The sequence below is a fragment of the Mauremys reevesii genome, linkage group 8 (assembly GCF_016161935.1).
Source record: "Mauremys reevesii isolate NIE-2019 linkage group 8, ASM1616193v1, whole genome shotgun sequence".
Lineage (NCBI taxonomy): Eukaryota > Metazoa > Chordata > Testudines > Geoemydidae > Mauremys > Mauremys reevesii.
This window is the reverse complement of record NC_052630.1, coordinates 932,219-957,771: the sequence shown is the minus strand read 5'-3', so window position 1 is coordinate 957,771 and position 25,553 is coordinate 932,219. Positions and strand designations below refer to the sequence as shown.

General features: G+C 63.9%; 1 protein-coding gene across 7 annotated transcripts; it reads left to right on the top strand.

Moving 5' to 3' along the window:
* The first annotated feature begins 790 nt into the window (after positions 1–790).
* Positions 791–24,937, top strand: PDLIM7 (PDZ and LIM domain 7). 7 transcript variants are annotated; one of them, XM_039484909.1, is made up of 15 exons: positions 791–854; positions 2,965–3,071; positions 12,492–12,643; positions 12,892–12,922; positions 13,796–13,962; positions 15,115–15,135; positions 15,930–16,007; positions 16,317–16,471; positions 16,977–17,013; positions 19,593–19,651; positions 19,833–20,055; positions 20,219–20,399; positions 20,677–20,797; positions 22,498–22,613; positions 22,866–24,937. In XM_039484909.1, the coding sequence occupies exons 2-15, from the start codon at positions 2,967–2,969 to the stop codon at positions 22,950–22,952; spliced, it is 1,533 nt and encodes a 510-aa protein (XP_039340843.1). In that variant the 5' UTR covers positions 791–854; positions 2,965–2,966; the 3' UTR covers positions 22,953–24,937. The 7 variants fall into 7 exon arrangements, with proteins under 7 accessions (XP_039340843.1, XP_039340846.1, XP_039340844.1 ...); XM_039484912.1 differs by lacking the exon at positions 13,796–13,962 and having other exon boundaries at positions 15,115–15,131; XM_039484910.1 differs by lacking the exon at positions 15,115–15,135.
* Positions 24,938–25,553: the final 616 nt, after the last annotated feature.

Sequence of the window (25,553 nt, the reverse complement as noted above, 5' to 3'; positions counted from 1 at the left end):
CCATCACAGGACCTAACCAGATCAGCCACACCATCACCGGTTCATTCTCCTGCACGTCCACCAATGTAATATACGCCATCATATGCCAGCAATGCCCTTCTGCTATGTACATCGGCCAAACTGGACAGTCTCTAAGGAAAAGGATAAATGGACACAAATCAGACATTAGGAATGGCAATATACAAAAACCTGTAGGAGAACACTTCAACCTCCCTGGCCACACAATAGCAGATTTTAAGGTGGCCATCCTGCAGCAAAAAAACTTTAGGACCAGACTCCAGAGAGAAACTGCTGAGCTCCAATTCATTTGCAAATTTAACACCATCAGCTCAGGACTAAACAAAGACTGTGAATGGCTTGCCAATTACAGAACCAGTTTCTCCTCCCTTGGTTTTCACACCTCAGCTGCTGGAACAGGGCCCCATCCTCCCTGATTGATCTAACCTCGTTATCTCTAGCCTGCTTCTTGCTTGCTTATATATACACACCTGCCCCTGGAAATTTCCATTGCTTGCATCCGAAGAAGTGGGTATTCACCCACGAAAGCTCATGCTGCAAAACATCTGTTAGTCTATAAGGTGCCACAGGATTCTTTGCTGCTTCTACAGAACCAGACTAACACGGCTACCCCTCTGATACCTGAGCCCAGGTCTGGGCACCAGGGGGAGCCCAGCCGGGTGAGGCCGAGCAACCCTGCGCAGGCGCACAAGGCGTCGCGTGAGCGTGCATGGAGGCTGAGCTGATTGGCTGAGGGGGCGGGATCGCCCCGCCCCCTCGGGGTATAGAAGAAACTGGGCGGGGGGGGGCCGCGACTAGAGCGAGTCTGCCCCGCCCGGAGGCGGCGGCGCGAGCAGGTGAGGGGGGACCGGACCGGACCGGACCGGACGTGGGGCTCCGGGGGACCGGCCCGGACCGGGTCTGGCTGCTCGGCCTGGGCTGCTGGGCCCGGGGCCAGACGGGAGCCGCGTCCTGCTGCCGCCGGCCCGCTGCGCTGGGCCCCGCCCGCGGAGCCGGCCCGCTGCGCTGGGCCCCGCCCGCGGGGCCGTGCCGGGCGTTACGGGGCGCGGGCGCGGACCCGCTTCCTCCTGCGCCGGGTGCGGGCGGGCGGGGTCCGCCCCTCCCCTCCGGCTCCCGGGCCGGGCGGCGCGGCGCGGGGCGGGAACGGCACGGGCCTTTCTCCTCCACAGCCGCCGGCCTGGGCCGCGCCCAGCGCCTCTCGCAGCGCGGCGACCAGCGGCCCCGGGCGGAGGCTGCGCTGGGCCGGGCGGTCTTGTGCGGCCGGGGCCGGGGGGGCTCCGCTGGGCCGGCAGCCGCCCGTGGGCCCCCGCGTGTGCGGGCACCAAATGCCCGGTCAGCCCTGTCCTGCGGCAGCCGCTAGGGGCGGCTCTGGGGCGGTTCGCAGCCCCCGACTCCCCTCCTCCGGCCCGGGCCGCCCCTCCTCCGGCCCGGGCCGCCCCCTCCTCCGGCCCGGGGAGCCGGGCGCCAGGTGGGCGCTGCCCCGTTCTGTGCCCTTCGCTCGACCTGCCGCCGACGCTGTCACCGCTGCTCTCCAGCATCCAGCGTCCTGCTGCCGCGGGAAGGAGCCGTTCGTGCTCCCGCCCCCACTGGGCGCGGGGGGTTTTGGCTGCGGCCTGTCGCGGGGGCACCTGCACCCACCTGGGCGCTTCCCCCGCCTGCCTGAGCCGGTGACCCAGCTGCCGTCGGGGTCCCGGGCCCGCCTGGTGGCAGAAGGCGGCGGGGACCCCGGGCTGTGTGCGGGGCGAGGCGTGTTCGCGTCAGTGCAGGGCTGGGAATGGCCGCACCGGGACACCCCCCCCCCCAGCCAAGACTCCTGCTGCAGCCTGTGGCGAAGGGCCCCGCTCGGGCACGTCCTGTCGGCTCAGCCCAGGCAGGGGGGAGGGTTCAGCCTCCCCACCTCTGAGCCCCGCACATTCCTCGCCCAGCCCCGTGGAGATGAGCTTTAAGCTGCAGCTGAGCTGCGGGGAGGGGGGCTCTGGAGTGGGGGAGCGGATCGGGTCTGAGCACAGGCGCTGCTGTGGGGGGGAGGGATCCCAGCCCGGGGTGCTGGTGTTCGGGGCCAGGCAGGGAATGTCTGACACGCTCGCTGTGGAGTATCCCTCCCAGCCCCAGCCCGGATGAGCAGCCAGAGGAACATGCCGGTGTCATCTTACATGCCTTATATAGCCTGCAAGCTGCTGGGGAGAGCTTGGGGGAGGGGAGCTGGGATCCTGCCCACCACCTACCCATGGGGGCAGCGGGGGCGTGGAGCGAGGTTTGGGCGCTGAGTCCCTATCGCTGGTTGCTGGCCTCTCCCTGGGTTTGGAGGGAGAGGGGAGGCCAGAGGCCTTGCTCCAGCTCCTGTCAGATGAAGTTGGGGTGGCTCCTGGAACTGAGCAGGGTTCGGGCTGGCAGCTGTGCAGGGAAAGGCTGTCCTGCAGGGATTCCCTTCCCTCTGCACACTGGCAGACGGGATTGCTCTTCTCAGCTGGCTGCTGGGGTGAAGTCTGTCTGCCCCTGTGTCTGCCTGACTGCTCAGCATTGGGGTGTCAAGCAGGGCCCCTGGCAGTGCTGACTTGCCCAGCAAAAAGGTTTCCAAATGCCGCTGTCGCTGCCTGAGTCCTGTGGGCACCCGGCTGCAGGGGCAGTGGCTTTGCAGCTGTCTGCTCACTGCAGGGCTGTGTGGCTGGATGCACAACCTGCTCTGTGTGTGTGTCCCTCTGACTCGGCTGAGTGCTGGGGGAGGGTTGGATCCTCTCCCTGCAATGGATTGAGCGAGCTTGGGATCTTCTCTAGCAGTGTCACTGGGGAATCTCACCCGGGCTCCCCAGGAGTAGCTGTGGGGGCAGAATGTCAGTAGATGGTGGGCCCCCAGAGGCAGAGCTGGCCCCGGAGAGTGCCCTGCCCCCCTTCTCTGCTTGCCTTGCCTTGCTCCTCCTAACTGCCTGAATCTTCTTCTATCTTCAGAAATGAGTGGCATGGACTCCTATAAAGTGATGCTAGACGGGCCAGCGCCCTGGGGATTCAGGCTGCAGGGGGGCAAGGACTTCAACATGCCTCTCTCCATCTCCAGGGTAAGAACTGCAATAGAAAACCTCTGGACCAGCTCTGCTGTGGCTTCCCCCTCCCTGGCCTGGGGCTGCTGCTGAATTAGGGTATTGGTCTGCATTGCCCAAGATAAGCTGGGGTGCCTCCCATCTAACAAATGGGCCCTGAGCAATGAGGCAGGGGATGCCCTTCTGGGCCCAGTGTGAAACAGGAGGGCATGTGCCGCCAGTGAAGTGCCCTGGGCACAAGGGAGCTGTGGAAGTAGGAGGTGCCATCTGGGCTCTGTGGAGGGACTGGCCGGCCGTTGTCAGGACAAGGCTCTTCTCCCAGACCTGCTTCCATCTGTCTGGTTAGGGGGAAGGGGCAGCGCCCTTCCTGGAGCCCTTTGCCTGGTGTCTTGAGGACACCAGAACCTAGAAACGAAGGGAAGGGATGAGCAGTGATGCTGGGCATCCTGCCTGTGTGTCGGGGTCTTGGTGTGGTGGTTTCCATGCCAGGCTGATGCTGAAGTCTGTCTTGCCGCTGCCTGGAGTGCATGGGGCTGCCTTCCTGCTCGGGAGTGAGTCATTGGCTCCCAGCTGGGCCAGCCTGGAGCTCGGGCAGAGTGCTGCTGTGGGATGACCTGTCAGCTGCTGGGTCTGCCTTGGGGCTGTGCTGTGTGCCAGCCCTGTGGGGTTTGGCCCAGGCCTTGAGATAAGCTGCTGTAGGGTGCTGTGCCTGTTCTCAGCTACTTCTTCCCAGGGACCATCCTGCAGAGCCGCCTCCTCTCCTGGCAATTGGCAGTCTGCCCTGGGTCCCCTCTCCCAGCCCTGGCTCTGGGTCTGCACCCTGCAGCGTGGGGCACTCACACCAGGCTAGCGGGGAGGTGCTGTGTGCAGGGGGGCTGTCTCCGTAACATAGGCCTGCACTAATTCCTGGGCTGAGGGTCCGTGTGCGGCCAGTGAACTTCAAGGTGGGTGAGACCACCCCTCTAGAGCCATGTGCTCTGGGCCTTAGGGCTGGGCGTGGGGGGGCAGCTGGGCGTGGCATCAGGGTGGCAGTATTTGGAAGAAACCCCTTTGGGTATTGGTGCTGGTCCTAGTGGCCAGGTGCCCTAGCCCACCCTGTTCTATTGGCAGCCATGAGGAAGCCAAGGACTGTGCTCCCGTGTGGCCCAGGCTGGCACGGAGCAGTACAGGGAGCTGGCGCTGTCGTGGCTGTGAATCTGCACCTAGCACTAACTGCACCCCCGCCTTGCCATTCAAGGCTCTTGGGGCCAGCTCCTTGTGCCCAAGCCCTGCCTCTGGGTGGGGAGGGGTTCCATGGCCTTGCAAGTTGCCCCCCACGGGGTCCCAGTCCTGCCTGGGCACAGGGCGCTCGTGAACCTGGCATTGGATTGTTGGCAGACGGCCCTCGGGGTGGAATTGCCTTATAAGCCTTGGAATGTGGAGTGTCCGTGCTGCGATGCTGGTGGATGGAGACCGTTTCCCAACAAGCTGGAGGCAGGAGCAGGCTCTGAGGGCTCTCTGGCGTGCTGTGGCCAGACGTCTCTCAGCCCGTGTACACAGAAGTGAGCTTGCTGTGAGGGTGAGGAGGGGTCTCCGACTGTGCTGCCCCAGCCCTGTGGGGCGCTCAGGAGGCTCCTTGCAGAGACAGCCTCCACTGGTGTTCTAGACCCGCGGGGGGTGCGTGGCAGCGCTTTTTTGCTTCGGCAGTTAGACTCCCGCCCGGAGCGGCTTTTTTTTAATTTGGCAAAAATGGTAGAGCCGGTGCGGCAGGGGGTGCGTGCTCACACTTTTTACTGATAGGGGTGCGTGTCCAAAAAAGTTTGGAGACCACTAGTCTAGAAATGACTCTTGGCTGGCTGCCTGCACTAACCAGGACCTGTCTAGGCAGAGGGGTCTGCAGGGAGCCTAGCCGCTGCTTCCTAGAGCCAAAGCCCCCTCCCCACCAGCTGCTCCAAGGGGCCCTGCATGGGAAGTGTTGGTCGGGCAGCGCAGGGCTGTGCTAGCCAGCACCACATTGTGCCCTGCACGCAGCTCCTCTGCACGCCTGGGGGAGGAGGGTTTCCTGAGCAGCGCTGCCCGACGGGAGCCCCTGCTGTTCCAAAGGGCCGCAAAGGCAAAGCTGCAGGGATCTCTTCCGGCCAGCTTGGAGGCCAGTTCCTGGCTTGCAGGCAGCCAGCCCAGGGGTTGGGGTTTTATGAGCCCTGATGGAGGTGCAGCTTCCTTCAGGGGCGTGTTAATCCCAGGCCAGGTGCTGGAGCCAGGCGGACCAGCTCAGCGCCCCAGACACTGTCTTTGGCGAACTCCCTCCGGGCTGGGGGTGCGCTGCTCAGGAAGGCTGGCTAATGCAGGTGGGTGCAGTCACAAAGGGCCTGTTAGCTGTCCAGCCGGTGGGAGGGAGAGCCCGGCGGAACAGACTGCGAGGGACTGATGTAGATGAGACACAGGTACCCAGTGGTGTGGGTGCAGCTGGCACACGCTGCTTGTGGGATAAGGAGCAAATCTGACATGGGGAGATGGCAGGGGCCAGCTCGACTCCTCTGCAGTCACCAGGAGGCTTTGTTCACTCAGGACCCCTCTCCTGTGCATGCAGCCCTGGCTCCCCTTGTGGGGTTGGGTAGCCCCCGCCAAGGGCTGTAAGTCTCTGGGGCAGCAGTGGCAATCCGAAAACAGCAGGGAGAGGCCTGCTGTGCGGCTCAGGGGCAGGAGTGGAGGTGGTGGGGGCCAACCTGCAGTTCTGTAGGGACTGGAAACCCTCCATCACGATCTGCAGGCTCATGCTATGGACCCTGCTTTGCAACAGGCTCTGGGAGGAAGCCTCCAGTGGGCCAGACCCTGGGTGGGGTCTCTCCCCCTCCAGGGTGAGCCCATGGCCTCACTGCCTCCTGAGACTGAACCTCTGGGCCTGCTGCCCCTGCTTTGCACTGGACGCTCTGGGCAGCCTGTCCAGCCGAGACGGACTCGCCTGCTGGTCTGGACGAATGCTCCTGGCCTGGCCTTGGCAGTGGTGTGCACCCAGCACTCTCACCACCCTTGGGTTGAACTGCACACAGCCTAGGGAGCCCTTAGGGGAGTTGAGAGACAGGAAGGGTAAAGCAGAGGCTGTTCTGGCCAGCCCAGAGCCCAGCCAAGCTGCAGGGACCCCCTGGATTCCAGCGCCATCTGTCTGAGCTGGGGTCTGACCAAGGTCAGATGGAGGGGGATCCCTGACTCCTTCCAGCAACCTCCCCCATCTCACACCCCTCCAGTCCTCTGACCTCAAGCTGGGGTGTGCAGGGGAGGGGAGGGGGAAGTCCATCTCCCTCTGGGTTGTTGGTTGCTAGGTGTCAGTGTCCTGGTAAGTGGATTTGCTATTGTCTTCTCAGCTGATCCATGGTATGGGGATTAAGGCCCAGGCAGCCAGGGGCCACCCCCACCCATGTCTCAGCCTGTCCAGAGCAAACTGTCCCCTTCTGCTCACTGAGGAGCACTGCTGCACGCAGGGGAAACCGAGGCACAAATAGGCCCTCCATAAAAAACATTACCAAATATTCTCACTCATCACCCTGGGAAGGGAATTCTTGTGGATGAGGCAGAGCCTCTCTGGAGCAGCTGGCTTGCCCCTGCAGATGGTGCATGCAGAGGCACATGGCCTGGCATGCAGGGCAGGCAGAGGAGAGCTAGTGAGGTGCTGAAGGCAGCTACCACCCCTTCTCCTTCAGAGACATCCCTACTCCTCGTCCTCGAGGCTGTAGTGTCTGTACCACCCCTGTGCCCTGCCCCTGCTCTCTGGCCACCAGCTGGCCCAAGAGGTGGCCTCCACTTGTGCTGACATGCCCTGTCCAGACCAGCTCCCTTGCTTGGCTTGGCAGTGAGGCTGAAGCTGAGACTCGAGCAGTTGGCCTAATGGCCCCCCAGGTGCTGCCTTGCTCTGCGGTGGCCAGGTACTTCCTTGGCCCCTCAGTGCTGCCTGTGTGCGCACTGTCCTCCAGAGTTCCCCTCGCCTGTAGCCAGGACTTGTGCTCCTGGGCCAGGGGGACTTTTTCCACCTCTTGTGGAGAAGCATGACCCCCCCCTTATCCCACCCTCTGCTGAGGGGTTGGTGTGCCATGTGGGGGGGGCCCTTGGAGCCAGCAAGAAGCTTTCTCACTGGGTGCTGCTGATGCCCTATCCCTCTGTTTCCCAGTGACCAAGTGAGCCAGCGTTTCTGCTTCTCCCACATGGCAGCTTGTTGCTGGGCTGGTTGCCCTTCACAGGCAACCTGTAATGGAGCCAGTGTCCTGCCAGCGCAGTGACTCCCCAGGCACGGGGTGGTCCCTGCTGGGAATCTGGGCTGCAGAGCAGCCATTCACCATCCCCGCACAGTGTGGGGTGTTGGTGGGGTGCAGCCCTGGGGCAGGGGCTGGAAAAGCTGCACTGGGGGTGCTGATGGCCCAGACAGTAGGGACCGGAGAACACCCACCCCAGCACTCATCCCCATGGGCCATGAGGCCTCCAGTGGCTTGGGGCTTGTCTGGGCTCATGGACTCACCTGGAGACAGGCTCCTTGAGGGCCTTGCCTGTGCTGACTTCTCTCCTTGCAGTGGGTGGGCTCTGGGGCAGCTGGGGGCACATAGCTCTGGCATGAAGGGAGATGGGTGCTGCCTCTCCTGCCCCCAGCCCTGGGGACTGCTGGGTCAGTGCTGAAGGGGAGAGGAACAGGGAGCCGAGTGCTTGCTTGATGGGCTTTAGTGCTGCAGGGAGGAGGTGGATGGCTTGTTATGCTTCCCAGTTAATGAGCAGGGGCTCTGGCTTCCCGTGGGCAACTTCACGGACATGGGGGGGCAGCAATGTGAGGGGGTCACAGCCTGGCAGCCCCATGCTTACAAGGTGCTCGCGCTGCATGCCTACCTCCAGTTCTGGAAGATAGTCCAGTCCCCTGCCTTCACTAGCAGGGCCAAGTACTGTCCCTGACAGGTCCCCTCCAAGGATTGAACTCACAACCCTGGGCTTACAGGCCAATGCTCAAACCACTGAGCTCTCCCTCCCCCTTGAGACAGGCCTGTGGGTGCCTGAGGTGAGGGGCTGGAGGAGCTGCCTGCAGCTCAGTAGGCAGAGTGTCCTCAGACCCGGGCACTCCTCCGTATGCGTGTGTCTGGGGTGGGGAGGCACCATGCTGGGTGAGAGAAGGGAGCAGGTGGGGGACTCAGGCCTGGCGGTCTCAGCTGTTCCCAGGCAGTGCTGGGGAAGTGAAGGAGAGATGCCGAGGTCAGGTACAGAAAGGATAAAAATATGCCCTTGCTGTCAGCAGGGTGGGTGTGCCAAGGCCTCAGGACACTCCTGGCACAGCGGTCCCATGACCCAAGTGACTTCCCTGGGCTGGAGACCAAGGGGGGAAATCCCTGGACACCTCTGTCTCCCAGTGGCTCACTCAGAACACAGGTGCACGTGGCCAGCTCGGGTGTCTGCCCCCCGGGGGCAGAGCTGGCCGTGGCTGCAGGCGCAAAGCACCCTGGGTGCTCAGCATGTGCTGAACAGGGCCCCCTGCCTGGGAACGGAGGGGCTGGTGGCATGGGGAGTGCAGCCGTGTTGGGGAACTCCCCCCACTAGGCAGGAAATGGAAGACTCAGCCTTCCCCCAGCTTCGTAGGCTGGACAGAGGGCCGGGCCTGGCTACAAGGGCATCCCCTAACCATGGCCCTTCCAGCACAGCTGTGCTGTGTGGGGAGCTTGCTGCAAACTTCCTGCCTGGCGTGGGGAGAGGGGAGCTCTGTGTGTAATGGGGGAGGGTCCTGGCTAGCTTGCACACCTCTCAGCAGGAGCAGGGACCTTCCACCTCCCCAGCACAGCCTGGGCGATGCTCTAGCTGAGCCAGCCCTGGAACCCGCTTCTGTCCTGGGCACTGTGGGAGACCCTTTTCCTGTGGCTGGCAGCTGCTTAGCTCTCACCCAGGCAGCAAGGGCAGGCATGGGCCCCTGGTGCCGAGCAGGTCCTTGCCCGTGAGTGCGTCTGTTTTCCAAAGCCCTGTAGGGGTCTCTCCCAAGCTCCCCCATGGGCTGAGGCAGCGGCTGGAGATCTGAGTGGGGGTTGGAAAGGGAGAAGGGCTGTGCTGCCGGTGGGGACCCCAGTGTGTGGGTGGGCGGCCCGTGACCAGCTTGGCCAGGCTTGGGCTGATGCCTCTAGCCACTTCAGTAGACCTGCCTGAGGAGATGGCCTGGCCCAGGCGGCTCCTGCTGGGCTGGGACACGCCGTCTTTCTGGAGCCTTCTCCTGCTGCTGCAGCCAGATGGCGTGGTGTGGGGCCAGTGCTGCCAGTCCCCTGGGCCTCATCTGCACTGACATCCCACTACTGCCACCAGCAGCCCCCAAGGCTGACTCCTGGCAGCAGGGGAATGGTGCTGGGATCTGGACCCCCTGCTCAGGCCAGGCCAGCACATGGTGCTGTACAGTGACAGGCCCCTGGGCAGAGAGGGATTTTTCGGCCCTTCACTCAGCTGGGCTCCTGGTGCCACGGCCTTTCATGTTCATGTTGCGCTGAACGTGAGGAAATCTTTGGTCCTAATGCAGGGCCCGTGAGCGTCCCATCCCAGAGGAGCAGGAGTGGCTCCAGGCTGTGTATCACCACTTCTTTCCATGCCAGCATCCTGGAGCTGAGGGGGTCACACGGGCGTGGAAGGGCATGGCAAGTGCTGTGCACCAGCTCCTGGCACCCTGCAGCTGGCAGGCAGGGTGCCCTGGGAGGGGAGTCTTCCCCCTGCCCATGCAGGCAGCTGAGGCGACAGGGTGGGGCTTTGGCTGCCTGGTCATGCAGTGACCCCGCATCTCATTGCCACTGTGCCTTTCAGAGCTGCTTGTGCCTGCACCCAACTGCCCCACGGTCTCTGGGGCAGGGAGTGAGTGGAGCCTGCTTTAGCAGTGTGCTCTGTCCGCTGAGCAGCATGCACCAGCTCTGGACGCTGAGGGGGGCTGACCTGGGGCCCTGCTTTGGGAAGTTTGTGTGACTCCAGCCTGGCTGGTTCTGGGTGCCCCTGAGCATGAGGCCTGGCCACTCGCCCAGCCTGAGCAGGGCTGGGAGCGGAAGAAATGTTGCCGGCACTGAAGCAGGGTTAATGTCTCCCTGCCCTGGGCTGGGGATGAGGTAACGTCTCCGCCTGCTGCTGGAGGAAGAGGAATGGGCTCAGCGGAGCGGGAGAGGAGCGCTTCCTGGGGTCTGCTTGGGCGCCTCCCGCCCAGACGCAGCCTAGGAAATGCCTGTGGTTTGCAGGTCTAAGGCGGAGCGAGTGACACATGGGCTGTGTTAGGGAAGGCTCTGACTCACTTCCCTGGCTATCCCCAGGGACCCTGGCCGCTGCTATGGCCTCTAGCGCAATTCCTGCCCACGCTGGGTCCGGTTCCTTTGCCGGGGGCTTGGGGCCCTTGCTGTGGGGCTGCACAGCATGGGCAGAGCGCCAGTGGGCCTGGGGGAGGGGAGTGTAAACATCAGGCGCCTGGCTTCCCCGGCGAGCCCTGCACACAACTTCTGCCCTGGGAGCTTGGGACCCGGCAGCTGGCACCAGCTGGAGAAGGTGCGTGCCCCCTCCTGCCCTGGCCCTGCCTACAAGCCTAGGGTGGGTGGCAGGCAGAGAAGTGGAGAACACCTGGTGGGGAGGGAAGGGACTGAGCCCTAGAATTGGTGCTGTGGCCTTCCTGTTCCTTGGGTGGGGTGGGCGGTGAGTGCTGCCCTGGCCTGCCTAGCTCAGGGTTCAGCAGGTGCTGCAAACTCCTCTCCTCGTGTCACCGGGTAGCGCTGGGAGCTAGCGGCGGAGCCATGAGCGGCTCCTGCAGGGGTAGGGGCAGGCTGCCCCGGGGTAACTCATGCAGGCAATGCCTCAGCCCCTCTGCTGCCCCCTCCCCTGCTGTGTGCAGGGACGCCAGAGCTAACGCAGGCCTGGAACTGCACTGCCTCGCTGTTCCTGCGAGCAGAGCCGGTGCTCAGGCTCCCTGGGAGCCGGCACGAGGGCTGCAGTGCTAGGATCAGAGTCAAACTCCAGCTTTCCCAGCCCCTCCACTTGTTCCTGAACCTCAATGGCACAGCCCCTGGGACCCCAGGGGACTGGCTTTTTCTGTTCAGAAAGCTGTGGCCTGGGTGGGTAGCCGGGGTCTCACTGGGTTGGGTACATGCCCTGAACTGACCAGCTGAACCCAGTAACTGCAGATGTGGCTTGTTCTGTCCATCTGAGGTCTTTGGGTCAGACCCCATCCTGCAGCCTTAACCCCTAACCCCAGTTTCCCTCTTTGTGCCGGTGGTGGGGGGGAGGAGTCGTTGGACCTGGGTTCCAGAGGATGGATGCTTTCGTTAACAGTGACTTGCAAAGGGGTCTTAACCTCCCCAGGGGTTGTGCTGCAAACATGTAGTCAGTGCATCAAATGCCTGGGTCTGTGCTTGCTGTGAGGCACTGCACGGCTGCCGGAGCTGGGACTTGCAGCGTTCCCCAGGGTTGCCCCGGGAGGACTTACGCCTGTGAGGAAGGCCTGCTCACGGAGATGCTCAGAGCCATGGGAGAGCAGATTTCAGGGGTGCCTTGGTGCTCCATTTCCAACTTGGGTCCCCAGCAGCTCAGGAGTAAGGCTGTTACAGCTGCTCTGCTGCCTTGTCAGGAGTGCGGGGCGCCCTGGGCTGGGTGACACCCCCGTCAGTTACAGCAGAGGTGACGCACAGGGGCCGGAATTAAGGCTTAGAGCTGTTGGCTGAGTCCAGCGGGTGCTTGTCCTGGCGATCCCTGACAGGTTGGAGGAGGGGGAGCAGCAAGTCCTCAATTCCAGATCCCAAGCAGCCCTGCAGAAGTTGGATCCAGGGCCCTGCCTCGCCCAATCCCAGCGCTGCAGCTTCTCCAGCTATAGGCGTTGTCCTGGTCAGTGGGGAGGTGGGAAGGAGCCCGCTCTTGCTACGCGTTGGCAGCGAGGGCAGGTCCAGGAGGCAAAGTGGCACTGCACCTGATTGGGGAGCATTGGCAGATGGTGCAGGGGGCCTGGGGCTGGCTGCGAGAGCAGAGGTCTCCCCAGCCCCAAAACATCCCCACCTTTGGGGTGGAAGACAGCAGCTCTTGGTGCACAGCCAGAGGCCTGGAGATTCAGAGCACTGTGTCCAGCTGGAGGAGTTCGGGGAGGCTGGCCCTGGCTGGCTCCAGAGTTGCCCACCCTCCTGTGGCGCAGTAGGGCTCTGGGCCAGGGAGCATCAGGGCCCCTGGATCAGGTGTGCTCAGGGGATTGGCCATAGCTGAAAGGCAGGACTCCTGAAGCACAGCCCCCTAGCACCTGTGAGGGCTGTGGGTGGCTCAGCTCTCCCCTCTCCCTGCAGCACCTGTCTCCTCAGCAGCCTGCTTCCTGCACTGTCCTGCTCCAGGGAGCGGCTCTGGCTCGTGGGCCCAGGGCAGGGTGTGTGGGGGCTCTTGCCACCCCTCCCAGCAGCTCCCATCATTCCTGGGGAGCTCGTTCCATGTGATTGACTCTCTGGCTCTGCCCTGCAGCTGACCCCTGGTGGCAAGGCAGCCCAGGCTGGCGTGGGAGTGGGCGACTGGGTGCTGAGCATCGATGGGGAGAACACCAGTAGCATGACTCACATCGAAGCACAGAACAAGATCCGTGCCTGCGGAGACCATCTTTCCCTCAGCCTGAGCAGGTAACGCCTGTGCTGCTCCCACCGCCCACGCATGGTCCCTCCTTAGCCCCTGCCCCAGTTCTGATGCCCATGCCCCACTCCGCAGGGGTGGGCTGCCTCTCTCGGAGCCTACAGGTTTGTGTCCTGCCCCACAGAGCCCATAAAGAGCCAGTGCTTGGCTTGGCAGAGGGGTCGGGGAGGGGAGAGGGGAGAGCCCAGTCTGAGACCGGTCTGGTCTATTCACCTCAGCTCCATTTATTCTCCTGCAGAGTCCAGTGCCTCCTGGGGAAGTCACACAAGGTATGTGCTGCTCTCATCCCCGAGGCCGGTAGGGCTGGGGGTCCCCATTGCCTTGATGGCAGAACTTGTCCCTGGGCCCTTTCTGGAGGCTCTAGAATCAGCCTCAGGCTGTGCTTGGAGGGTACCAGGTGCTGGGGTTCCTGCTGGCAAAGGCATGGCTGGCTGTGGGTCAGGACAGATGCCATCCCCCCACCCCAGAATGTAGGAGGGGTGTAACTAGGCACTGACCTCTGAGACCTCCCTCCAAAGGGCCCTCTGCACAGGCCAGTGAGCCTCCCAGCGCAGATCCTGCTGGGAACCAGGGCTTTAGGCTGGCTCAAAGCGCTGTCCCGGTGAGGGGCCGGGCAGGGCTGGACCCAGCCGTGAAGCTGCCTCCTGCCTTCAGTATTTGTTCACTGCCTTGGAGTTTCCCTGGCACGGGGCTGTGGGGCAGGCCGCCGGTGCATGGCGTGGGCAGGTGGTATAGTGCAGCACGTCGGCAGTCTGCCTGTCCCGCAGGGCCAGCAGCTGAGTGCATTCGGCCAGGTGTCTCATTCCCTCTTGTGTCCTCTGGATCCAGTTCCTGGGCTCACGGCTTCCCATCATCCCCAGTGCATGGTGCTGTTCTGTGCCTCTTGCTGGCTGCCAGGCAGGCACATAGCTCTGGCTAGAGCCCAGAAGCAGCTGGTGGCTGAGTGCCACCCCAGAGTGCTCTCCAAGGTGCCAGAAGCTGTCACCCTTGGGCACCCCTGTGAAGCCAGGCATGGGCCTGGCTTTCTAGCATGGCTGCCCCACGGGATGCCCCTGCTTTGGGCACTGGCCTGGGGCTGCCAGGTGCTCCTCGCATGCTGCCTGATGTGTGAGCCTGTGTGCTGTGTTTTGTCTCCTGCTCAGGATTCATTCCCCTGCTCTCAGCCCCCGAAATATAACTTCGTTCCTAGCACCACCCTCAACAAAACGGCCCGGCCCTTCGGGGCCAGCCCTGCGCCCAACTCGCTGCCTGGGCTGGTGACGAAACCTGTGACGTACACGGCCCCTGCCTGCACGCCCCAGCACAATGGGTATGTTGTCCGTCACACTGCACTGCAGACTGGCCAGCTGGGCTCAGACCCTGCTCTGCAGGCTGGGCCTGGTCGCTCTCGCCCTGAGGCCCTGCCTGTGTCTGGCCGTGCTGCACCCTGCATGTTGGATGTGTCGTGTGCATGCCATGAGCCCCCGCAAGCCAGGGCTGCTCGCTGGGAGTGCCTGGGCTGGCACCCCCTCTGGGGAGCAGCGTCCACACGGCTGGTGTTTCAGTGACCCCTGGTGGCTGGTTCTGGTATTGCGGGGCACACCTAGTTCACACAGACTGGCCGACCTGCCTCGCTGGCCCTGTGCTTCTCCCTCTCCCCTTCCTGGCTCTTCAGGAGGGGCCATGTGGGCTCTGGCTGCCAGACCTCCGCACCGGGGCATGTTCAGCAGAGCCCAGCCTGGAGTCTTCCTGCCAGCGGACTGGCTATTGCTGGTGCCCCCTGCGCCTGGCCAGCGGCTGGCCGGGTACCTGGGACTCCGCGGGGGTGGGTCTCCTGCCCATCTGGGGAGGGCAGTGGCTCTGCAGTGGAGCCGCAGGCAAGGGCTGAGCCTGCCCCAAAAGGGGACAGACTGTTCTCTTGAGCTGGGGGCTCCTTTTGTGCCGCCTCCACCAGCATGTGCCTGGCCTGGCTCTCCTGGGCATGCTGAGGGTGGAGGTGCAGCAGGGTACCCCCAGGGCTGAGCTGCCAGAGCTGGTGTGGGGAGCGCTGGGATTCCTGAGTGTGGCTTGTGAACTGGTGCCCTCATCTCTGCCCTGCACAGCTACTTTGCCAAGCTGGGATCCTTCCTCATGCTCCACAGGGAGCCTGGCACTTGTCTGTGGAGCGCTGGGCGGCGAGCCCCTCCCGAGCTGAGAGCAGCCTAATCCTGGGGCTCGGTGCCCCAGAGAACCCCTGGCCAGGTCCAGTCTGTAGTGGGCAATGTGCTGTGATCTGTTGCTGACTCTGCACTCTGGGGCACCCTCTCCTCTGGCCCGGCAGATGGCAGCCAGAGCCTGCCGGGTGGGGTGCGAGTGAGGACTGGGTGTAGGGAGGGTTGGGCCTTTCTCAGTCTCACTCTGCAAGTGTCTCTTGTGGGTGCAGTGGGGCTAATCTTTCTTCCCTCCTTTCCTCTTCTCCCTCTCCCCTCCCCCAACTCCACAGGTGCAGAACCTTGACAAGTCAGTAAGCCTTTTTCCTCTTCTCGGCACCCCCTTCCCTCCCCTCCCCTCTCCTCCCCGGGTCACTGGGCTGGTGCCCACCCCCCTCTGGTCTCTCGAACCATCCTGCTGCCTTGCTGCTTCCCTCCTCTCTGCTGGGGGAAGAGTGGGACCTATGGGCTCTGTCTCCTAGAGCTGCCTCCTCCCCAAGTGCCATGCTAGGGTGTGGCTGGGTGGTGGCCCTGTGCAGAAGGAGGGTTCCTGGCCAAGGGTGTCACTCCTTGCCCAAGGGAGGAGATTTCAGGCCCAGCCTGATAGCTATAATTTGCTGCCCCCAGCTAAGGGGAACGTCCCAACCCAGCACCCACACGCTGCCTGGGCTCGGCCTGCTGCCCCTCCCTGGCTTTGACCTTGAGTGGGGAGCTGGCACGTAGCCAGGCAGAGCAGTTGCCTCCTCTGGGAGCATGGTGCTGACTCCAGGCAGGGCCTGGTTGGGGCAGTCACAGGGGAGGGGGTGTTCTGGCCACTGCTGGCTTCGAGACCCTGATGCTGCTCCACCGCTCTGCAGCCAGGGTGGGTGTCCCTGGCCGGTGGCTGTGGGAGGGTATCCCTTGCCCAGGCACGTGCTCTGTAACCTGCAGGCCGTGGAGCAGCCTGTGCCCTGGAGAGGTCATGGCCCAGCATGGAGCAGGCTGCGGGGGCTCTGCTGCCTGCGGAGGCCTTTCCCTGGTCCCACTGGGGCTCTCACTCGGCTCTTCCTCGGCGCTGGGATTTTCAGCTGACTCACCCGTGCTCTTGTTGCCTCTCTCCTGGCCCCAGGGTCGGTGCTGGCCCCAGCCCGCCAGAGGGGAAACCTCAGCCCCGTGGAGACCTGGGCCGCTCCTACGTGGAGGATGAGTAAGGGGGGGGTTGGGTTCTGTGTCAGTTGCTTGTTGGCATGTTGTGCTGTTGTTCCTGGGCCCCAAGCCGCTTGCCCCTGAGGGAAGGTGTCAGCGGGCTGCCCAGCCAGCGAGGGGACACCCCTGGGATGTCTGAGATGTGCTGGGGGGTGCTGTGCCCCGTGGGGGTGGGCTGCCCAGACCCTTGTTGTAGGTTACACTGGGGGAGGGGGACATGGGGTTCTGCTGGCAGGCCCTGCCTGCCCTGCGTGATGAGGGGTGGGCCGTGCACGCTGGCTGAGCGCCCTGCCCTTCTGTCTGCGCACAGGCACGCTCTGCGGCTAATGAGCCCCCCAGCCGGCCTGCCCAATGACTCCAGCAAAAAGCGGCTGATTGAGGATACGGAGGACTGGCAGCCTCGCACGGGCACAACCCAGTCCCGCTCCTTCCGCATCCTGGCCCAGCTCACGGGCACAGAGTTCAGTAAGTGCCTCCCTCTGGGTCCTGGCACGTGCGGGCTGATGGACGGGACACCAGGCCTGGGTTGGCCGGCAGCCCTGCTCTGATGGGACGGGACTGGACAGGCCTGGCACCCTGTGTTGCCAGGGCCTTGTGTGGCTGGTGGCCTGCAGGGTGTGGAGTAGCCAGTCTCCCTGCAGAGCTGAGTGCAGACGGCTCTTGGGCTGCCCTTCGCGGGCAGGCTCCCAGCAGCGTGCCAGGTGCCTTCCCCCCCAGCGCGTTCTGGGGGCCTGCCCCAATCAGTCCCTGCTGCTCGCGGAGTCTGGCTGACTCCGTGGACTCCATGTATTGCCTCAGTCTAGTCCTCGCAGTGCAGCTGGCTGTGGCAGGAGCGGCCCGCGGGCTCGGCGGGAGCCGGTTGTTGGGGCTGAGGGATGGTGCTTGTGGGCTTCCTCCTTTCCCCCTCGGGGCGTGTCCGACTGTGACTCTCTCTCTCTCTCTCTCCCCCCTCTCCTCCTGCTGATCTCAGTGCAAGATCCAGATGAGGAGCATGTTAGAAAAGCCAGGTAAGGGCTGTGGGCACGAGGGTTCCCGCATGGGTGCCTGTCTGGGGGTTGTCCCTGCTGCCCTGGACTCTGCCACTCCTGGCCTTGAGGCTACACTGGCCTCCCTGCTGGCAGGCCCCTCGCCTGGCCTTTGTCATTTTGCAGGCCCTCGTGCTGCCTGTAGCCTCTGCTGGCGGGGCTGGTCGGTGGTCCTGGTGCTTGCCCTCCCCGGTTGGCTGCATGATGTCATGTGGCTGCTCTTTCTTGTTCTGATTTCAGCAGATGGAGCCTCTTCCTTTCTCTGGCGCTAACCTCTCCTCCTCCCTCCCCATCTCTGTCCGTCTCCTTCCTTCCTTCCTTCCTTTCTTCCTTTCAGAGAAAAGTTTGTCACTGAGCTTCAGAGCCCCCGCTACACTGGCCTGCGTGACTGGCACCACCAGCGCTCCGCCGTCTCTCTGAACGTGAAATCCTGAGCAGGTCCCGGCCTTGTGCTGGGAGCCTGCACCTCTCGGCCCCGGGCTGGCGCGGCCACATCACATGCCTTCGCCTGGGGAGGGGCATCCGCCTGGCTCCTAAACGTACCCAGCTGGGAGCTCCTTGCGCTGTGCAGTCTGCTCTGCCTGGGCTGGGGAGGGGCTGGCCCTGGGCAGGACGCGTTGTATGGCACTGAGCAGGCTGGGATGGAGGCAGTCAGCACCAGGGCCCTGGCCTCAGACCCCAGGGGAGCAGAGGGACTCCACTGCTGCGTGTCCTTGCCCTGTCACACTAGGCTTCCCCTGTGGTGGCTGCACTGCCCTTGCTCTGCCCAGGGTAAAACTTGGGCAAGTGGGAGCTGGGACTGCTGCCTGGAGTGTCCTCTGGGCCTGTGTTCCCAGCTGTGTCCTGTTCCCATGAGCTGCCCAGGCTGAGTGGGCTGCTGTTCCCAGATGCCCTCTGCCTGTGTTTGTAGTGTGAGGGCCTGGCTAGCAACTGCACCTCCTCGGGGCTGTCTCCAGTCAACACCCACCCGTCCAGGCTGGGTAAGCGAGAATGTCCATCGGCCTGGCCCAGCAGAGGACCTGGCGGGTGGCAAAGGGCTCTGGGAGCGAGCCCAGGCTGCTGGGTTCTGTGCTGTGGTGCGGGCCCCTCTGAGCCTGTTGCCTTGCCGTGATGGGCTCGCAGTGCACCCCAGAGGGCTGATGTGATGTGACCTGTGCTCTCGGTGGGCCGAGTGTTGGAGTGGGCTGGGGCTGGGCCCCGGGTCTGCCCAGCACAGCTGCTCGCTGGACCCTGCTCTAGCACAATAAAGATTCCTGTTCTTGTAACTGGCTCCTAGTCGTCATTGCTGCCAGGAGGGGCTGGCCAGGGCACCCGCTGCCAGCTCTGCGGGGGTGGCCTGGTGCGGCCTGGGCTGAGCTGCAGCAGCTGGGGGGAACCTCTCTGCTCTGCTGGCTGCAGAGCCTGGCAGCCTTTTCCCCCTGGTGCTGGCCCCTGACCTGCAGCAAACCCAGCTCCAGTGCACCCTGGGGCTTGCGTAGGGTGCTGTCCATTAACTCCTTTGGGCTGCTGGCACAGGTCCCCCGAGGGTGGGCATTGCTGCAGGCTGGGGAACAGGGCTTCTGGCCTTTCCACTCCTGGTGTGTCAGGCACAGCTCCAGCAGCCAGTGCTGCCTCTGGCCTCAGGGAGGGGCTGTACCCAGCTGTCCCTGGGCCTGGGATTGGCCACTGAGCTGGCTGGAGAAGCCCTCCAGTGAGAGGTGAGGAAGGGGTGGCATCGAGTTCCCCCCCAACCCCACCCTGTCACCTTCCCCAGGCCTAAGCTGAGAGCTGCAAGGCCCAACTCAGCTGGGGGTAAGCGCTCTGGCCCCCCTGCACCCTGGAAGGGCCTGTGCGTTCTGCTCCTCCCTCGCCAGAGGCGGGCATGGGATCTGTGGCTGCTGGTGCCTCCCATCTTCCCGCAGGGCTGCAGCCAGGCGTGCTGCTTGCAACATGTCTGGGGGGGGCATTATGTCAGCTGGGTGCCTGGGGTTGGGGGCTGTCAGGCCCCTCACAGGACACCTTCCCCGTGGACAGGGGATGTTGGGTTTGCCAAGAGGGAGGAAGAAACTAGAGTCCAAGAAAAACCGCCTGGTGGGGGGCTGGACCTAATGGGGTGAGCAGCCAGTGGGCTGCTGCCAACCTTGGGCACCTTCTCCTGACCCATTGGAGCAGCAGGGCCTGGGAGGAGGTGGGACGGGGCTGTGGTTACCCCAGGGTGAATGTGGGACTCCCCTAGATGTGTTGGGGGGGGGGTGATCCCCAGCGTGAGCTGCCAGGCTGCTCCTCCCACAACCATGGGGACTCAGCCTGGCCGCTCAGGGAACCAGCCATTCGGGGGTGGGTTCTGCAGGCTCCTCGCCTTGCCTGCAGCCCGTTGGGCCTGGTGCCCCCAGCTTCGCCATACTGGGTCACTGTCGAACCAAACCAGCCACCAGGGGGTGCTGCCGCACAGCAGGACGGGGGTGGCTGCCTGGCCTCAGCAGCGGGTGCTTTGCCCCTGCTGGGGTAGGAGAGCGCCAGGCCCTGTGGGCAGGGGGTGGGTGGTGGCCAGCTGGCACCTGCATTAATTGGTTGTTCTGTAGCCAGGTGTCTGGGCTGGAGCCATCTGTGGTGGCAGCGCTGAAGGTGGAGCCTGATCACGGTAAGCAGGGGGTGCTGGGCATGGGCTCTCCCGGCTGTGGGGCAGAGTGAGGCCTGGGTGCATGCTGGGGGCTGATCCTCTGCCAGCCCCTCGAGGGGGGGGGCTGAGTGCGTTTCCACGCTCTGCCCAGGCCTGCAGAGCACAGCTGTCTCACTGGGAATCCCTCTGGGGACTGTTACAGGTCCCGCTGCTCCGGGCCCTGCCAGCCGCCCGCCCTGGGCTGTGGATCCTTCCTTTGCTGAGCGCTATGCCCCCGACAAGACCAGCACCGTGCTGAGCAAACACCGCCAGCCGGCCATGCCCACGCCCATGCAGAACCGCAGCTCCATCGTCCAGGCCGCCCAGCAGCCCCCCGAGGGCACCAGCAAAACCCCCATCTGCTACCAGTGCAACAAGGTCATCAGGTGAGGAGCGGGGCCCCTCTGCCACCTGGGAATGGCCTGGCAGCTCCCCCTTCCTGAGGGAGGAATGAACCCGCTGGGCTGGGGGGGCAGCTGGCTCCTGTGGCGCTCAGAGCTATGCTGTCCGGCAGGTGCACACGCTAACTCCTCCCTGCCCCGCCTCTAGGGGGCGCTACCTGGTGGCCCTGGGGCATTACTACCACCCGGAGGAGTTCACGTGCTGCCAGTGCAGGAAGGTGCTGGACGATGGGGGTTTCTTTGAGGAGAAGGGCTCGGTCTTCTGCCCCAAGTGCTATGACATGCGCTATGCCCCCAGCTGTGCCAAGTGCAAGAAGAAGATTGGTGGGGTGAGTCCGTCTGTGTGGAGCCCCCCCCCCCCCCGGGGCCCTGGGCCAATCCCCGGCAGCTGCAGGGGTCCAGCAGCCTGTCGGGGGTGGGGCCGGGCCCAGGGCAGGGTGTGGGTGGGGCAGGGGCCTGGGCAGGGGTGGAGTGGGGCTCTGGGGCGGGGGACAGGGCCTGGGCTGTGCAGGGCGGGGCTCTGGGGTGGATGTGGGGGGTGGGGGGTGGCGGGGCTCTGGGCAGCTCAGCGGGCTGCATGGCTGACGGTGGCGTTCCCTTTCCCAGGAGATCATGCATGCGCTGAAGATGACGTGGCACGTGCAGTGCTTCACCTGCGCTGCCTGCAGAACTCCCATCCGCAACCGTGCCTTTTACATGGAGGAGGGGCAGCCCTACTGCGAGAGAGGTAGGGGGTGTCCTGGCCCCTTCCCCACCCCAGGAATGCTGGGATTGCTGCTGTCCCAGACAGGTTGCAGACACATGTCACCCTGTGGCCTCGCAGTGGGGCTGAGAGCTGCGTGGGGCAGGGAGAGGAAGCTGTGGTCACTAGTTACTGCTCCAGCCCCCAGGCTGCCCCCACCATTGCATGGGACCCGGGGCAGAGAGCAGGAGCTGAGTAGGCAGCACCTGAGCCAGACGCCCTGTGGTTCCTGCCCTGGCAAATGGAGGGGCATCCTCCCCTCTACAAGGAGCCCCCCCATCCTCCGCTGCCGGCCTGGCCTCAGTGATGGTTGCTGGGCAGTGCCAGAGCTCCCAGGTTGCCATGGTGACGACAGTGAAGTACCCACATCAAAGCAAAGTGCTGCATGGCATCCTGGGAAATGGGGTCCCCCATTCTACAGACACTGGCTTTCCTGCACTATTCTCCTGGGTGGGGTGGGGGGGTTGGGGATGGGATTGGCTGTTACAATGGGGCAGGGGATGGCCACCTCGATGGCAGTGAAATCCCCTCTGTCACACCCTCTGCAAAGCGAGCAGGGCCGGGGGCGGCAGCAGCACACACAGACCAAGGGGAAATGCGCATGGGGACGTGCTGCTGGCTCCCGGGGCCCCTTCCGCAAACCTGGGCTCAGGGCTGAGCTGGTAGGAGGCTGTGGGTCGGGACTGAGGGGTGCTGGGGGAGCCCTGGGCTGGGCTGGGCTGGCAGGGGGCTGTGGGTCGGGATTGAGGAGCGCTGGGGAGCCCTGGGCTGGGCTGGCAGGAGACTGCGGGTCGGGACTGAGGGGCGCTGGGGGAGCCCTGGGCTGGGCTGGGCTGGCAGGGGGCTGCAGGTCGGGACTGAGGGGCGCTGGGGGAGCCCTGGGCTGGGCTGGGCTGGCAGGGGGCTGTGGGTCGGGATTGAGGAGCGCTGGGGAGCCCTGGGCTGGGCTGGCAGGGGGCTGTGGATTGGGACTGAGGGGCGCTGGGGGAGCGCTGGGATGGGCTGGCAGGGGCTGTGGGTTGGGACTGAGGCGCTGGGGGAGCGCTGGGCTGGGCTGGCAGGGGGCTGTGGGTCGGGATTGGGGCGCGCTGGGGGAGCCCTGGGCTGGGCTGGGCTGGGCTGGGCTGGCAGGGGGCTGTGGGTCGGGATTGAGGAGCGCTGGGCAGCCCTGGGCTGGGCTGGGCTGGCAGGAGGCTGCAGGTAGGGACTGAGGGGCGCTGGGGGAGCCCTGGGCTGGGCTGGGCTGGCAGGGGGCTGTGGGTTGGGACTGAGGGGCGCTGGGGGAGCGCTGGGCTGGGCTGGCAGGGGGCTGTGGGTCGGGACTGAGGGGCACTGGGGGAGGGCTGGGCTGGCAGGGGGCTGTGGGTTGGGACTGAGGGGCGCTGGGGGAGCCCTGGGCTGGGCTGGGCTGGGCTGGGCTGGCAGGGGGCTGCGGGTCAGGACTGAGGGGCGCTGGGGGAGCACTGGGCTGGCAGGGGGCTGCGGGTCGGGACTGAGGGGCGCTGGCAGAGCTGTTCCAATGGGGCAGGGGATGGCTAACGCTCAGGTAGCGGGTGGCCCCAGTTAGAGCCAGGCACAAACAGAACCCACCCACAAAGCAACCCCAGGACTCCCCCCGTCACTCTCGGCCTGGCTCTCCCAAGGGGTGCTCTGGGGAGGCCCATCTCAGCCCACTCTCTCCCCAGACTACGAGAAGATGTTTGGCACAAAATGCCGCGGCTGCGACTTCAAGATTGATGCTGGGGACCGGTTCCTGGAGGCGCTGGGGTTCAGCTGGCATGACACCTGCTTTGTCTGTGCGGTAAGAGCAGCCTGTGGCCCCTCGCTATTGCTCACCCTGAGATGATGGGGCTGGCCCCTGGCCAGTAAGGGCCTGTGCCCCTGCCGGTGGGGCTCCTCACCCTGCGCCAGCCTCTTTGCTGGCAGTGGCATGAGCAGGAATAGCCTGTGTTGGGGGCAGCTCCGGCTGCCCTGTGCCCCCCAGAGGGCTGGGGCAGGTCTTGGCTAGGCCTGGGCAGTGTGATGGGGTGCTGACCTCCTGCTTTCTCCTTAGATCTGCCAGGTCAGCCTGGAAGGGAAGACGTTCTACTCCAAGAAGGACAAACCCCTCTGCAAGAGCCATGCCTTCTCCCACGTGTAAGGGGAGGCTCACGCTGCACACGCTGGCCCTGCACACACCTGTCTCTGCCCCTTCTCTTGCTCCAGGAGCAGGAGCTGGAGCTGCCGCTTCTGGCCTGGGCAGCACCCTGCTCTGGTCAACCTTGGAGGCAAAGCTGAGCCTGCTGCTCTCTTGACCCTCAATGGTCTGTCTTCTGTCTGGACTATGTTCTGTGTCCCTCTGGTGTTCTCACCAGGCAGTCCCCTCCCCTCCCCTCCCTTCTGTGCCCACAGCCAACTGAGCCAGGCACCTCAGCCGGGGGCCAGACCTGTCCCATGCTGAGCCTAAGGGGGGAGAGGCTTGCTGGAGCAGGGCTGCTCTCACCCTACAGGCTGGCCAGCTGGATCCATCCTTTTTCCCCCTCCCCATGGCCCCTGTGTGGGACTGGTGCCTCTCACCTGGCCAGGAGTGGGGAATCCTGCAGGGCTGCTCCATTCCTCCTTACCAGGGGCCCTGGCCTTGCTGGAAGCCCTTGCGTCCTGGGCAGGGCACACAGCTGGTCCCCGAGCCCAGGCCTGCCTGGTGCCTGCTCTTGGCTGTCCTGGAAGGAGCTATTCCACACCAGCCACATGGCTGCACTGAAAACGACTGGCCTTGTTCCCTGCCACCATGCAGCTGCTATCCTGCCTGGGCCGCACACCTAGCCTGGCCCCCCAGCCCCCCGAGGTGGGTCTCTGCCCCGTGTGTCTGGTGCCCCTGCACAAAGGCTGTTCCCAGCTCCCGGCCCTGCAGTGGTCCCAGGCAAGGCAGTAGCAGACGTGCTGCCCCTGTAGGACAGACCTGGACTCTGCCACCATGGAGGTGGGGGGGAAGCTGAAAGCCGTGTGGAAGAGGAAGCCTCTCACCCTGCCCGCAGAAGCGGCTGTTTCACTGGTGGGGGCGTGGGGCAAGGAGCTGGGCCCTCTGTGAGGCAGGCAGGGCCGGGCCAGGACCTAGGCACTGAGTTTGCTGGCAGCTTGGCCGCCTCACCCGGAGCTGCCCTGCCGGGGGGGGGGCCGTGCGTGGTGTCGCCACGGTGCTTTTAGTGCCTTAATAAACACTTATCTGGCAAGTGTCAGCTGCCCTGGAGCCTGTGCTTCTTGCAGAGCCTGGGGCAGGACCCATCTGCCTCTGAGTCCCTCCCCAAGCCATTGGCTGAAGGCTTCTTTGGCTTTCCTGAGGGAATTGCCCCCTGCTGCCTTCTCTTAGCCCCAGTGCTCGGCTACCTCCTCCCGAGCCTGGCAGGACCTAGGCCCTCTGCTGGGTGTGAGATGCTGCAGGGGAGGACAATCCCCCCTGCTGCTCCTGAGTCCCAGGAGGTGTCTGCCACCAGGGCCTCGGGACAGCCAGGGCTCGGCCCTCTGCTTTAGCAGCACCTGGGAGCTGCTCTGAGCCAAACTCCTCCAGGCTGTCAGAGCGGCCCTTCCTGCAGAGCTACCCCAGGGCGCAGAGGAGGGGACCGGCCCCAGCGGAGTGTGAAGAGCAGTTAGCTAAGGGGTCAGACCAAGCCGTCTGGCTGGGTAGCAGCAGCAAAACGGGGGAGGGGGGCTACTGGTTCCCCAGGGGCAAGACTGAGACACTGAGTGATTCCTTTCCATGAGTCATCCCCTCTGAGGATGGTGGCGACACCTCCCTCCCACCTGCTCTTTCCTGGCAGCAAAGAGGAGGCACTAGCAGTGAGCAAGGTGTCGGACAGAGAGAGGCCGGAACAAACTGATCATTTCCAATGTACTAAGTCACCAGGCCCCTGGGGGAGGGTCCAAGCCACGGGTGCAGAGAGCATACGCATGAGTTAGCAGAGCTGCTGCTCTCAGACCCAGGGAACTGCTGTAAGAACAGCTCCTGCCTCGAGGACTGGACAGTAGCAGAGGTACCTAGACTTCAGCCAGGTTCGGAGGGGGATGGGGAGGGCTGACTAGTCAATCATAGCTCAGGGGCTAGCGAAGGGCTTGGAATGAGGATCAATAATCGAATACCTGGTAGGTCGTGCTGTGATAGTGTCTAGCCAGCAGGGGCTCGGTCAAGGAAAACTTGCTAATCCATGAGGCTTTTTTGGCTGTGGTGAGACCAGTACATGCTGGAGAATCAGCTGACGTAATTATTGAGATTTCAAAGACCTTTGGCAAAGTCCCACGCAAGGTTAGTAAAGCGAAGTGTTGTGGAGCCAAGACTGGCCAGGAGACAGGCAGCCAGGACAAGGGGAGACAGTTCACATTGCAGCAACAGGTTAGAAGCGGGGCCTGGAGCTCCTGACTAGCTTGGGTCTTGTGTCCTAGATTTGCTAATGAGCTGTGTTAAGGCTGGTTCCCCCACTCTGGCGCTGTGAGTGCAGAAGGTGGGGGCCTGCAAGGACTCTTAAAAATTAATACTGGCCCCTCCAGGCTTGGATTAAACTCCCCAGGTTACAGCTGCTCTCTGACCTTGGACTGGTAGATGCTGCCACCACACAAATGCATAACCCCTTTGAGAGCCCAGGAAGGTGCACTTGGGAATTCCTTCCTGTGAGTACCCTCAAGCCCCGCCCCCCCGAGGAAGAGCTGAGAAAGAGGTGAGGGGGGGGAAGACCCTCCAAGGATTAAGAATCAAGAATTGATTTCTTAAGGT